The sequence below is a fragment of the Podarcis liolepis genome (genome assembly GCF_965112155.1).
Source record: "Podarcis liolepis genome assembly, chromosome: 12".
NCBI lineage: Eukaryota > Metazoa > Chordata > Lepidosauria > Squamata > Lacertidae > Podarcis > Podarcis liolepis.
Genome location: NC_139563.1, coordinates 36,865,333 through 36,880,264, shown reverse-complemented (window position 1 = coordinate 36,880,264; position 14,932 = coordinate 36,865,333). Strand labels below are relative to the sequence as shown.

At 45.1% G+C, this 14,932-nt stretch overlaps 1 protein-coding gene and 1 long non-coding RNA gene across 11 annotated transcripts in view; one reads left to right on the top strand and one right to left on the bottom strand.

Moving 5' to 3' along the window:
- HOXA3 (homeobox A3) overlaps positions 1 to 12,126 on the top strand; it is a 52,354-nt gene extending 40,228 nt beyond the window's left edge. For 9 of the 10 annotated variants that reach the window (XM_083468990.1, XM_083468986.1, XM_083468988.1 and 6 more), the window contains 2 exons: positions 6,805 to 7,417; positions 10,419 to 12,126. In XM_083468990.1, the coding sequence (XP_083325116.1) occupies positions 6,922 to 7,417; positions 10,419 to 11,182 (1,260 nt within the window). In that variant the 5' untranslated portion in view covers positions 6,805 to 6,921 and the 3' untranslated portion in view covers positions 11,183 to 12,126. Of the gene's footprint in view, positions 1 to 2,933; positions 3,420 to 6,804; positions 7,418 to 10,418 lie in introns of those variants that run through there. The other variant, XM_083468992.1, reaches the window with a different exon arrangement.
- Positions 12,127 to 12,303: 177 nt separating this feature from the next.
- LOC310690292 lies at positions 12,304 to 14,655 on the bottom strand. Its single transcript, XR_014518023.1, has 2 exons — positions 14,537 to 14,655; positions 12,304 to 13,950 (listed from the first exon to the last, which is right to left on the bottom strand). It is a non-coding gene; the product is annotated as an uncharacterized lncRNA (long non-coding RNA).
- Positions 14,656 to 14,932: the final 277 nt, after the last annotated feature.

The window sequence follows — 14,932 nt, the reverse complement described above, 5'->3', positions numbered from 1 at the left end:
AAGATAAACAGTGATAAGAGACCGAAGAGGCTTCTTCTGTCTAAGGTTGGAAGCGATACACTTCTGGGACTGAGATCCTAAACACCCTTACCGGGAAGCAAATGCCATAAAAAGCCAATGGTACTTACTTCCAAGTAACCAAGCTGAGGTTCGGCGTATTAAGCGTCTCAGATTTGCATTTTATCAAGATTCTGTACCAAACAAGCCTCTCTCCCTGCAATTAAATCAGTTGAGTAGTTCTTCTCGGTTCCTTCTTGCAGTATAGTTATTCCGGAGTTCTGAATAATTTTCTCTTCCCAGGAAATATATATATATTTATATTTTCTTTCGCAATGCATTCCGAAATCTTTGGGCTATTTGCCGAAATGATCGACGAAACTCCCCTGGATTTTCTACCCAGAGAAGAGAAAATGTTCGTTTACAAACTTCAGCTCCTGGTTCAAAATGTAGTGTAGTATCTGTTTGTTGGTTTGTTTGTTTTTCCGGTGAGCAGCCCACCCCCAGGTTGCAGAAAGGATTTTCAGGGGAGGGAGGGGCACCCTGAGATATTCATTTATTCCCCAGTATAATCCAGTTAACTGGAAACATATTTATGCCGCTTGACTCCCAATGGCATAAATCCAAACATCGTGGCTTCTAAGAAGGGGGAGTATTAGGCAACTGCAGCTATATAAAGTAAAATTAAGATTTATTTATTTTTAAATGATCAGGTTGGATAGAGAAAAGATACAAAGCCTACAACAGAATTCGGGGTGGGGGGGTAATTTCACTTATTAAATTAAATAACCTATTTAATTTAAATATTCAGGGCTTAGAAATCCACCCCCGCTTCCAACCACAGATCCTTTATCTGATTTACCTCTAAGGTGAAATATGTTATCTCTGCATCAGAACATTACTCGCCACAAAATTATCCTAAAGTAATTCCGAAGTGTGACAGAGCGGTCCCACCTCGCCATCGCTGCTGGGAATCCCAAGACTGCCTTTGTGGCAAGTGGGGTGCGCGCGCGGTGGATACCCGGACCGTCTTCTGTAATTTGTTCCGGAGAGGGGTTCTCTCTCTGCCACCCGCCTTGCTCCCCACGCAAATCCTCCCCCAGTTTCTTAGCCGGCATCTTGCTCTCCTTTTTTTTGGTGGCTTCAAAAAAAAGGAAAAGTGTAGCATCAGCAGTTTTCAGAAGAAAAGTACGAGGTTGATTATTGACCAAAAGAGGCGTTTTCTCTTCCAGCGCAACTTTCAAGGGGTTGTTTGTAGCAAAAAACTGCCTACCAGTGAATTTTTTGGGGGGCCCTCCTACGCCGCTCAGCTTTCCCCTTTCAAGTTGGGAGCCGCCGCGATCTGCTACGAGGAGCAAGTGTTTTCTGTTGTGAAGCTCTGTTTACAGCTTGGGCGCACGGAGTCATAAATCTTGCCTAGCCATAAATGACAAAAACCATTGGTATGCGTAAGAGGCCACCCTGGCCTTAGAGTCCTTGTGTGTGCATGTGTTTAAATATCCTCTTTCTTCCCCTCCTTTTGCTTTGTTTCTGCTTTAAGGTGACATTGCGGTTTAAAGGGAGCCCTTTGTCTTTCTCGCACCTTGGGTTTTACCGAAGGCATGTCAGATTCACACCTAGGCTTTATCCGAGTGCACCGCGGAAGGTCTGAAGCGCCGAGCGGCTCCTTTGTGGTGCCTTGATGCTCTCCGTCGGTCCAGCTTGGTTTTGTTTTTTTGTTTTGTTTTTGGAACCCAGAAGCATTCTGCCGGCTAAACCTCGCGACATTTGGTTTGGTGGTTGGAATGGAATAAAGAAATGGTTAGGAGAAGGGAGACTAGGACAAAGACTAAGAGGGGGGCGGCGGAAGAGAACTGAAGTTCACAGAACCAAACATCCACGCCCATCAGCATGCAACCACAACATTACATATGTCTGTGTGCGTATTTTTATAAATACACACGGAGAGGTGTGTCTTTATGGATGAAAAGACTTTCATGCTAGCCTCTCTGAACGCATTTACAGAGGTCCTCCAGGCACACCTAGGCTTCAGAAAGTCTAGGAGCCCCTCCGAATTATTTAGAACCCGAGTCCCATTTGTTTCTGCCGCGGAAGGATGCGCAGCTTCCCCATTCGATCCTAACGATGTTTGCTCGCCAGCAAACCCCGTCGATTTCAATTCGATCGGCTTTCACCTAAGCACCCTTTAGGAGTAGGTTTGCCTGTCTCAGTTCCATTGATCTGAACAGAGACAAACATGCCAGCAATTCGGTTCTACAGTAACTGGGAACGGAGTCTTTATGGGAGTGACAGCCCATTTGTGCGGGATTCAGTGGCAAAAAAGAAATCGCCCCACGGCTTGTTTGCGTACCACGGTCGCGTGGGTATCCCGCATCCAGTTGCGCGCGTTAATGTAAGCCTAGGGGAAGGGCATGTGTGCGTGTAGATGCGTCCTTACATGGGCATCTGGCTGCGGTTGCCTATCTCGGGTGAGCGCGCCCGTTCATCATCCCGAAATGTCATTACTTTAATCGTTCCTTTGAAACGCTGTCTAGATTGGCCTGGGTGGTAGACAGACCAGAGGGCTCCTGGTTTATTACAATGGGGAGCATCCGAGCCTTGCAGGAGTTCCAGGTTTCGACCCCTTCTGTACTTCCAAAAGAGTCCATATATACCATAAGCACCTTCATATAACGTGGAAATACGCGCGCGCACACATATATATATCAACAATCCGGCCTAGGGAGGGTGACCCCTTTGTGAGCATCCTTTGTCTTCATTTGCATAATTTCCCTGGCCTTCAGTGCCGCCCCGGCGCTTCCCTCCCTCCCTCATTCTTCGCCCTCCCTCCCTTCCCGCTCCCCACCCCCCACTCTGCTCGCCTGCTCGCCTGCCTGCCCCGGACTTCCCGAGGCAGCTGCCTTACCCCCCCCTTCAAACAAACGCCCCCTTGGGCGCACAAAGATTTCAGAAGAAACATCTCTGCTGCTTTTTTTTCCTGTAGAAAATCTGGTCAAGGTGGGAGAAGCCGGGCTCCCGTAGCCTGGGGAGGCTCTCGATCGCGGCCAGGCCCCGAGGAGCGTGGGGAGGTGGAGGTAGGGGCTGGAGCGAAGTAAAGGCTCGCGCGGGGCGAGGAGGGGCGGGTGGCTCTCCGTCAGAGGCGAGCTGGAGAAAGATCCCCTTGCGCGCGTGCCCTCTTCCTGATCAAGGCAGGGCTGCTCCCATCTGTACTCGTGGGCTCGTCCTGGTGGAGATGAGTTGAGCTGGGACCCATCCCGGAGAAGCTGAGGGGACTTGCTTGGGGAGGGGGACTCGCGAGGTGGAGTGGGGGGGGGCAGTGGATTGAGGAGAAGAGTCGTGCTCCCAGGGCTGGCGGGGAGCGACTGTCGCCGAGCCTCCAAAGAGCAAAATGCGGGCTTCCGCCTCAGTCGTCAGAAGTTAAGGTAAGCAGGCCACAAATACGCTGCTATCAGTGGTGAATGGCGGAGTTTATGTCCTGGTGATTTATGACCAGAGACTTAAATCTCGGTTCAAGAAGAGTTCACAGGCTGGAGCTTCCTTCCAGGCAGTGACGGATAGACCCTGGTGCTTCGAGTTCAGGCCACTTGCCCACCCCCTCCCCTCCACTTTCCCTTTATCTGGCAGGAAATCTTGGGGCGAAGGGAAGGTGGGTGAGAGGGGGTGCCCGCCTGGATTGAGCAGGGTGAAGGGGAAAGACGGGAGCGCGAGAAAGAAACAGCTCCAGATTGGTCGCCGCAGCTCGCTCCACGAGCCAGTTGAGGAGGATTGAAACTTTTAGGCCAGTTCAGTCTCCCTGTTTTCCAACCAGGACTGTATCGGCTCATGTCCAGGCAACCCGCCTTTTTCTGAGCTGCGGATCGAGGCGTGGAAGGGAGGAGGGTTTTTTGTTGTTGTTGTTGTTGTTTTAAAAAACTGAGTGTGGGGTGGGAGAAGCAATAGGGAGACTTCCCTAACCAAGCAAAAGTTTCCACCAAAGCTTCCTAGTGTTTCTAAGGAGCTAGGAAAGTCCTAATTGATGAGGATATTTTATTTGCAAGGGCCGGTCTAGTCTTCTTGCTCACCCCTTGGGACACTTTTGGATCCTGAAATAGTACAATCCTGCGCACATTTCTTCCTGGGAAGGAAGTCCAACCGAATAGAGTGGGACTTACTTCCCGGTTAAATAGACATTGGGTCTCCCTATAGGGCAGCGAGAGTAAACTCCATGCAACTCCATGGAACTTACTTTGGAGTAAGCTCATGTAAGACTGGGCTGCGTATGATCCCATGATAAGCAATCAAGTTTTTATGAAGTGTGCTGGCCAAGTCACTGGGTTGCGTGACAAACTTCTGCGCGGCCTAATTTTGCTTGTAACCTGTTCCTCCCCGCCAGTTTCCTTTTGTCTATCATCTGTGCATCATCAGCAGCAATAGGCAAATGATATGAAGGGTGCATTTTACTTTGAATTGATAATACAGTATAAGATGTGATCCAGAGTCATGCCCTTTCGTGGAAATTTTGCCCATGATTTCAACCGGAGTTGTTTATTAGCACCGCTCCTTTCATTGTTTGAGAATACTTAGGTTTACCTTTGCTCAGAGTTGGCTGCTGACATTAAGGATGAGAATTGCCTTATTCCTCTCACTTCACACTCTCTTTGGCACCATCCTCCACCTGAGCTGGTTCTCGCCTCTCTGCCAAAGCTTACAAGAACAAAACTTAAATGCCTGGGACATCGTGGAAATATTATGAATTTGATCAAACGGGAATCACGATCATAACAGACCCCACCACCTAATTTGTGGTTCACAGAAGATAACAGGCCTCTGCAAAGGAAGCCCGGAAATTAGCAGAATGGTTAGAAAGACAGATAGCAACAGTAGGATCTACAATCAAGGCTTTTTGTTTTTGTTTGTTAGGTATTTTAGGTTTAAGTCGATTCACTCTCAAACTGGAGGGAATCAGTTTATGGCTGGATTGTGTTCCGGGGCTACAGTTTCTAAACTGCAGCCGAAGAAAGTTAATTGCCTACATTTTTAGCTCTTAACCGCCGGGTTCAGAAAGGACTTGATTACTGTTTAAATAATAATAAGAATCAAAAGGCAGCTGCCATCTGTAAGGGGTTTATTAAATTAGTTTGTCTCTACAATGTGCCTTGTTTTCTAAGGAAACGAGTGTGGACTGAAATGCTAACACATGTAATGAATTTGAGTGGGTGCCTAGGGTGCTGTGCAATGTTTTCTTCAAGAATATAAGCCTTGGCACAAGACCATCTTGGCGGAGAAGAGGGAACCGAGGGTGTTTTGTAAGAAGATGGGGAGAGGGAAACTATTAAGGTGCGGATACATGGGTTTTGATATCGGGGTTTGGCCGGCCTGTTAAAAAAAAAAGTTCTTAGATGGCAGATAAAATTCCTGGGAATGGAAGCCCAACTCCAACCTCGGTTGTACTCATGCAGGTAAACATTGTGGAGCGAACAGAAAAAGATTCGCCTGGGTTGTAGGAGCCTTCTGCGGTTTTGTGTGTCCATTCTCCTTTTCCCAGCAAATGACCCTCATACATCAAATTACATAGCAGTTCCAAAGACAGAGCCTATTATCGTTAAGTTGGTAGGAAAGTTCAATCCGTGGTCATGGAGATGAACGCTGGTTTTTCAGGTTCCTGGTGTGTGTCTTTCCCCCAATCCATCATGTTTGAGCAGGTAGAATTTGGGTATATTACATGAAGGGGTTTGGGGGAGGGGGAAGTGAAGATACTGAATGATAATATTTTAAAAGTTCATATGTGCCTAATATACCCCCGAAATAGTTATTAGCTGTTCCCGCGGAACGCAATGGACAGAAATAATATACAGTATAGGCCCGAGGGTGAGAAGGAAACTTCCCACAAAAGCAGGTCTAGCTGAAAGGCCGCCTCGGATTATTATGTTTGGTTACATGTTGAGGCTGTTTGATCCTGGAGGCCAGATTTGTGTCTCTGTCTAAAGGCGCAGCAGTTAAAGCTAATTTATGCGCAGGAAGTTGGCTGGTTATTAAACTGCGAAGGAGAAGGGTTTCCCTCGTCGCTGTGCTGTTTCATCACACGAGGGCCATTATGGGTTGCATTTGTCAAACGTTTCCTAGCAAACAGTTCATGTGTTCGAATCCCTCGAGTGCCAGAACGTTGAGTAGCCCTTCACGGGGAATGCGATACAGTTATTTATGGGTCTTCTAGCTTTCCCTTTTCTTTTTTCCTTAAAAAAAAACGCAATTCAAAATGATGTTTGCTTAATAATAAAAAAGGAGGGGGGAGCAAAAAAAAAATAGTATAAAGAGGAAAGAGCTACGGATTTGCTCATTATTTTGGGGGTGGGGCGGGGAGAAAATATCACTTTCCCACGGTGACCACAAGTTTACTCTGGTCGTTCTTATCTAGAGACTCTCCCTTTAAATAACCTACGAAGTCCCTTTACTGAGAATTGATAAATTGGTTCTTAGAGTAAGAGTGTGTGTGTGTGTGTGTGTGTAGATTTTCATCTCTCTCTCTCTCTCTCTCTCTCTCTCTCTGTGTGTGTGTGTGTGTGTGTGTGTCTGTGTGTATGCACACACACACAAATATAGATATGAAAATCCTAGAAAACTACACTCTCCCGGAGCAGTAAAGCACACAGTACCGGCTGCCTAGTAAATCCCAGCCACTATCGAAATTCTCTTCGCCCTCCAGGCCAAGTCATGCTGCTAAATATTGCTGACCACTTTTTCTGTTATGGCTTTCATGTCACTTAGCTATTGAAAGTAAGATGGATTTGTACTATTTCTTCACTCTCCTGTGCTTTGCCTACACCCTAGGTCTACCAGGACGGGCCATTGGAGGAAAAACGTCACGTGACAGAGGGGTGCCAATGTTATTCTTTAAGGGTGTCAAGACCCTGTCAGTTTGTGAAATAAATATTGGGAAACAACGAAATGCAAAAAGCGACCTACTACGACAGCTCTGCGATCTATGGCGGCTATCCTTACCAAGGAGCAAATGGTTTCGCTTACAATGCTAGTCAGCAGCAATATCCTCCTCCGCCTCCTTCTTCCTCGCTGGTGGAAACGGAGTACCATCGACCGGCCTGCTCTTTACAGTCCCCCGGAGGCGGCGGCGGCGGCAGCACCACCGTGTCCCACCACAAGGCCAATGAAATCAATGAGAGTTGTATGAGGACCATCACCAGCCAGTCTCTCCAGCCCCCGGTCCTTTCAGAGCAGCCTCAGCAGCAGCCTCCAGCCCCCCAGCAAGCACCACCACCTCCACCCCCCTCTGTGTCACCACCTCAGAATGCCACCACTAATTCCGCCCCGCCTAGCGCCACCAAGAGCTCCATCTTGAACTCGCCCACCATGTCCAAGCAAATATTCCCCTGGATGAAAGAGTCTCGACAAAACACCAAGCAGAAAAACAGCGGCTCCAGTTCAGGTATGGCAAAAGGAGGAGGGCTAGTAGAGATTAACCGAGCGGATGTACTTACAGGCAGCCCCATCCACCAAGCCGTTAAGCAGAAGTTATTCAGATCCTTGACTTCTAGGTGTTTCATTAGTCTTGCAGGAATGGTTTAGATTCCCCACTCCCCAGCTATTTCACTTGGAAATTGGAAACACACACAATGGCTTGAGATCAGAAAAATGGCCTTATCTATAGCTACACACAGAGATATCTATATCTATATCTATATCTATATCTATATCTATATCTATATCTATATCTATATCTATATCTATATCTATATCTATATCTATATCTATATCTATGTCTATGTCTATGTCTATGTCTATGTCTATGTCTATATCTAGATCTAGATCTAGATCCAGATCCAGATCCAGATCCAGATCCAGATCCAGATCCAGATCCAGATCCAGATCCAGATCTATTACACATACACACAGCAAAAGATAGATATGCAAATGCATACATACATACAGCTACATGTGCACATATTTAGGTAGGGGTGTGTGTGTGTGCGCGTGCGTGCGTGCGTGTGCGTGCGTGCACACACACATCCAAAGAGGCTGATCTCCAGAAAGAGGACGCCTGAAGTTTGGTTGCTTTGCATGACCTCTGTTAAACTCTTGCAAAAGAATGTGAAGTTGCTTAGCTTCCAAGCTCTTCTCTTTGCAGACTTTGAGATGACTGTAACAGGCACCTCTGAGTCCTCAACATTCCATAGACAACCCGCCCCCTCCTTCTTTCTGCTTCTATTAAATCATGTCCAGATACAAAGGTCCAGGCCTATCTTCAACCAGTGGCAAGACCTGTGTGCTTCTCTCTCTCTCTCCCTCTCTCTGTTTCTTTTCTTTTTTGGCACAGTGCTACAGTCACAAGACAGTGACCTATCCCTGCTGAAGTGTAATGAGAATAAAATAGCTCATCATTATCTGCAGTCAAGATCAATGCTTTGTTTGATATTCATAACCTCTTTTGATTTTAGCGCACAGACTGGCAACCTTACAAGCGTGGTAAACAAAGCTTAGGTTTCTTTAGCACTTTGCAGGCAGGTCCATAAATACATTATGGGTGGATTATAGTGTTTATCAACAGTGCTATTACATAAGTAAACCCAAATCGATGAGAAAAGTATTAGCGTCAGTCTCCCCAGGCATTTGGCTCCTGTTTACCACTTACTTCCTCAATTTATCTTGTGCTGTGAAAATAGATTCTAAAATTTTTGCAAATGTTTTCTTCGATGCATTTCTAATACTGTTACAGTGGTGTATCAACACTGACAAGCCTGCTTATTTGATATGTACTGTGGTTTAAACTGTATATTTATCTACATGCATATTATATCATCTAGGACCCTGGCTCTGATCCATAAACCCCGGGCAGTCAAAGTACTAAGGGTGGCAGCCTAATTCTAAACATGTCAACCTGGAAGTAAACTCTGCTCAGTTTAATAGGCCTTGCTTATTAGTAAATATGCAGAGGACTGCAGACATATCTCACTAGGTGCAACTGTTGGAAGGACAGTCCCACAGAACTGAATGTAATGTCGGCTTGATACTAAACTTGGAAGCAAGTTCCTGGAATTCTGTAAGGCTTCTAAATAGGCTTAGGAACTCTGCTTAACAGTGTATTCCTATACCTATCTACCCAGAAGGAATCCCACTGAGTTCAATGGGGACTTTTCCCGGGTTAGAAGGTATAGGATTAAAGCCAAAATCTCATGGAGTTTGATGCGACTTCAGAAATATTTCACTTATTTGGATTGTGCACTCAGCGAAAGCTGAATACGTTTTGGAAAATGTCCAAGTGTCCCCACTCCCACCCCACCATGGTGGCAAAAAAGCCAGCACAATGAATTGAACAATTAACCATTTTGCTGCCCTTTAATGGTACCCTAAAATCACTGCCTACAGCAGGCCTCTTTGTCCTTCCCAGTCACAGAGCTGGCCCTGTGTTCCTATCCATTCCATTCACTTGAGTGTGTCCAAGCTGGCTTTAAGCCAAGTAATTCTTCACTGGTGTGTGGAGCTGGCAGCCAAGCTGGTTTTATATTTGGGGAAGGAAGTGGATGGAGTATGGATGTTTGTCTTTGGCTTTTTGTATTCTGATTCTCGGCGTATTGACATAGATACCTATCTTGTTATACTTAATGGAATATACCTTTTGAAGTTCTCTGGACCTCTCTGAATGTCAGCCGCATTATCCTGACCCCACCAAAGTCAATGGGACTTTTGCGGTTGATTCTAAAAGAGTCAAGTTTTCTCTTCTCTAAAGTTCCATATGAAAGAAATAATTCAACCTACCACTTCAATTGGACTTTCATTCAATTACTTGGGAGTAATCCAATTCATATAGCAAACAACTTTTGTTTTAGCGGTTTGGGAGCTGACAACATGCAACCCTGAAATCCATACCTTTATTTGCCGTGGTGTTTATCTTTCCCATGAAAGCATGGTTTCTGGTCAGACGCATTTCTAGTGGTTTTCATAGACCGCATCTCTGATCCTACAGAGATACAAGCAATTTGCATATATTGGTGCAGTAAATGACTGTCACTTGAGCATATCTTTGGTCACAACAGACAACCTCATGTGTGAAAGAGCCAATGCTACCACTAGGCTAGGGGTAGGCAACCTAAGGCCCGTGGGCTGGATGCGGCCCAATTGCCTTCTCAATCTGGCCTGCGGGCGGTTGGGGAATCAGTGCGTTTTTACATGAGTAGAAGGTGTCCTTTTATTTAAAATGCATCTCTGGGTTATTTGTGGGGCATAGGAATTCGTTCATTTTCCCTCCAAAACATAGTCTGGCCCACCACATGGTCTGAGAGATGGTGGACCGGCCCACGGCTGAAAAAGGTTGCTGACCCCTGCACTAGGCCCTGCAATGTACTAGCACAGGCAAGGCTGATTGATGATTACTGGTTGTTGTGTGTTCAGGTGCCCCAATGCTCACTTTGTTCTTTGTATGATTTGCATAGGTGAGAGTTGTGCTGGTGATAAAAGCCCCCCAGGGCAAGCTTCCTCTAAAAGAGCCCGCACGGCTTACACAAGTGCCCAGCTGGTAGAACTGGAAAAGGAGTTTCACTTCAATAGATACCTTTGCAGGCCAAGAAGGGTAGAGATGGCCAACTTGCTCAACCTCACAGAAAGACAGATCAAAATATGGTTCCAAAACCGCAGGATGAAATACAAAAAGGATCAGAAGGGCAAAGGCATGATGACCTCTTCAGGAGGACAGTCCCCAAGCAGAAGTCCTGTCCCTCCGGCTGCTGGAGGATACCTGAACTCTATGCATTCCCTAGTAAACAGTGTTCCATATGAACCCCAGTCACCGCCATCCTTCAGCAAGCCTCATCAGAACGCCTATGGCATCCCTACGTCATATCCGGCTCCTCTCAATAACTGCCCGCCTCCACAAAAGAGATATACCGGAACTGCAGCAGTGACTCCTGAATATGACCCTCATCCTCTTCAAGGGAATGGCTATGGCAATCCACATATACAGGGAAGCCCCGTCTATGTTGGGGGCAATTATGTGGACACCATGGCAAATTCTGGGCCTTCCATCTTTGGTCTGACTCACCTCCCTCATCCTTCCTCTGCCAACATGGACTACAGTGGGCCAATGGGCAACAATCATCACCATGGACCGTGTGACCCACACCCAACATATACAGACCTTACTTCTCACCATCCTTCTCAGGGAAGAATTCAGGAAGCGCCCAAACTGACCCATCTGTAATATACCATCAGTTACTTAGTGGATCATAAAAGTCCCCCAGCCTTTTTTAAAAAAAGAAAAAGGGAAAAAGAAAGAAAAGAAAAGAAAAATACTTTAAATTCCTCCCCCTGCCCTTTCTGTTTTGCTTCTGTTTTCTTTTCTTTTGGTTAAAAAAAAAAAAGCATTTTCTAGTTTATGTGACGTAGCAATATCTGTTGCTTGAATTGCTCCCTAGTTTCAATAGTGGATATTTATCTCCTTGAACTCTTTGCCTTGTGTTCTCCCTTTGAGAGTATACATAGGCTTTCTACTCTTAACTTCAACACTTTTATCAAAACAGGGTATATGAACAAATTTTCTATACAGATGGTTCTTAAATGTGAATTTGTTCGTACAGAATCGATCCCAACCGGGGAAGCATTTTTATTTTAATTGCACTTCTTTTAAATAGCGAGAAAGAAATAAAAAGGCGCTTGAACAGGGGCTCCCTGAGCGAACTTATTAATACGTGTACGTCTTTCAACGTGTGTATGCTGGTGAACTTTCAGATTTATTTATATTTTTTTGCAAACTTTGAATAATCTAAGTGTTTAAATTTTTTTATTTATCCCCATCTGTTCATATTTATATATATAAATATATTAAAAAAATAAAACTTCTGTACCCTGAATATTCAGGAGATATTTACCTGGCTGTATGTTAAATGACATACATAGGAAATATCATTTGGAAGGGGGGAACTTAAACTCCTTTATTTAAAAAGAAGAAGGAAAAAAAATGCAATAAAATCTGGAAAATAAACAGCAGGCCACCACAGAAACAGAAGCGGGTGCCTGTTAACATCGAACTAAAGGGAAATGTGTAAACCTGAACGAGAACAACACAAAGCTAGATTTTGTTTTGAAAGTTATACATTCCTTGCTGCTCACATTCTGGAAAAAAAATAAAGTTTTTATTCTGAATAATACAGACTTAAGATATGATCATTTGATTTTAGAAAGGAAAAAAAGCGAGAGAGAAAGAGAACAAGGACTGACGCCCTTGGAGCTTTTAAATACATAAATGTCCAATATCCAACCTTCAGGTCTCCTCTGTTTCTCTGAGCTTTCAAAGCTTAGAAGGTTTACACATTTTTGTCTCCACTCCCCACTCCTCAAAAAACAACAACAGTGGGGAGAACTGGAGCATTGAAAATATCCAAGATGGAAAAAGATCCGCCCTTTCCGACCATAGCTCGAGGACTGCAGTTCTCCAGACGTTTTTCATGAACGCAGCCCATAGGTAGCTGTGGCAGCTTGCTCGTTTTTTGTTGCATTCATTGTGGTCGAAGGGAAGCGGAGGAAGGGGTGGAGGTGGGGAAGAGAAACTGTGTCCCTCATGTCTGGAGCGATATGCTGTAAATCAAGCTCAGGTGGCTGCGTCGCCTCTGCAGAAGGGAATCTTCTCCTGAGGCCGCAGGATGAGCTGGGTCCCGCTTGCAGGCTGTTCTCCCTCTCGCCATATTGGGTCCACTCTCTGCTGGAGGAAGCCAGCCGTTCCTAATGGGAGAAAAGGCTCTCCTCGCCTCCGCACTGGGGACCTTTGAGCCGATCGGCAGCTCGCTACTCCCACACTTATAAGCTCCTCTCGGGAACCAAAACGGACAATTCAGCGACTGTTTATGCTGAGTGATGGGGAAAATATTTTTTAAAAAAGGAAAAGGAAGGGGTGGGGATTTGGAGGGAAGAAAGAGAGGCGAAATTAAATAAACTTAAGGCTAAAAAAACGAAGACTCATGTAGTTAGACTCATGTTTGATATGGCACGAATTCAAAAGCACATTTGTTTACAGGCAAAATACAATTCATCACCCTAATAATGAAGGGACAGATTCAGCAATAATAAATCAGGCCTGTTTGCCAAGCGATCTGGCCCATCCCCGGGGTTGAAAGAGAGAGTTTGTTCCTTATGGTCTTCTCCGCGAACTGATCTGCTCATCTGCGGTCTTAGAAATTGAAGGGCTTTAATAATCTTTGCACGACTTGTTAATCGAGCGTCCTTTCCCATCCTGCACCCCCACCCACGTCTTTTCTAGATTGGGTGGGCGAGGTGAGGCAATCGAATGTAAATCTTCTATTGGGGGAGGGGGAGGGGAAATAAAATAAATGAAATCCTTTCTTTCCGAAATACCTTTTGATATATCCATAGCAAATTGGTCCCGAAGACCCTCACGCATGGATCTGCGCTAATAAACGAGTTATAATAAATCCAAACAGTAAACAGATAATTTAAAGCTGTGGGGCTTATTTGTTGTAGCAATTGGGTTTAGGATTCTAAAAACACCGGTATACACAATAGTGCATTTAGAGGGGAACGATTCCACATTCAGCATCTGTTATTTCAATCTGAAAGAGATTGTCGCCATGTTGGTCACCTTGGTAGAAATATTATTCATCTCTTCTCTTTTTCACAGTCTTAAGAAGCTTCCTGATTTCTTGTCCCAATAACATTGCTACCCCCAATATATAAAAAAAAATAAACACAAGGCGTAGCTAACTACAATGCAAAGAAACTCTTTATTATTATTTTGCCATCCATACAAACCTTATTATAGCTTGAGCTAGGAAAGTCCCATATATACTTACAGCGACGCGCTCGCTCCAGACTGCAGAAAGTCTGCACCCAGCCTTTTAAAACTCATTAATCTGATTTATAAGAGTCCTATAATAGGAAAAAAAACCCCAAATTGGAGCTCCGGAATGCAGCATTTGGAGGAAGATGAAGCGAAAATGGATGGTGGTGGATATTCTCCTGTTCAAAATTAATTTGAGAGATGATGCCTTATATCAGTGGCGAATAGCTGACTGTTTGGGTATTGAAAACCAACCTTTTAAGACAATTTTCTGGGAAGGGGAAGTCAAAAAGCATATATTTTCTCCTCGTGAATTTATTTATTTATTTTTTTACAGGAAAGGGGTCGCCTAAATTTTCTTCCTGCGCTCCCTCGACTGTATCCCATACTGTTCGGATTTCATTTAGAGAAACATAAATTTTGGTTTTTGTTTTGGTTTTGCAGAGGGTTTTGAGTGGAGGGCATGGGGTTTTGTTGTTGTTGGGCAGCCTCTTTGTTCCAGGTGTTTTTTCTATTAGGCTGCCCACCCCAAAATGCTGGCCCACGCCGATTTGACTCACAAAGCCTTCCTGGACCCAACTGCCCCAGCCTTCTCCCACGTTCGCCTTTCCTCCTAGCGGGTCCTCGAACAAACCCTCCCACCCATTTCACTTCTAGCACCTATATTCTATAGGGGGGGGGAGTAAAGATTTAAAAAACAAACAAACAAAACCCCAGGATCGGAGCTGTCTTTCAGGGTAATGCGAAAAAGAGCAAGATCCCCACCCTCAATACAGGAAAATAAAATCCATTTAGGGAGCAGAAACAGCCTCGCCGTCCTCTTTTTCCTTGTTTACTCGCGTTTCTTGCTCTCTCTCTTTCCCCCCTTCTTTTCTCAGCCACATTTGATCTGGGAAAGAGCAAGAAGCTTCAAATGTGTTCTTAAAGGCCAGAAGCTGTCAAAGCGTTTGGCCCGGGAAGATTGATCGCGCGCAGGCTTCAGCGGATCTTTGTTTGGAGTAAAAGCAAGAAAATTAAAAAGAGAGAGAGAGAGAGAGAGGAAAGAAACCCAGCCTACATCTTCCAACAGCATGTATATTTGTAAGGCACCCTTTTCCATCCTCCCTCCCTCCCCTCCCTCCTTCCTTCCTTTCCTGTCAAAGATGCATTAAATAGCAACCC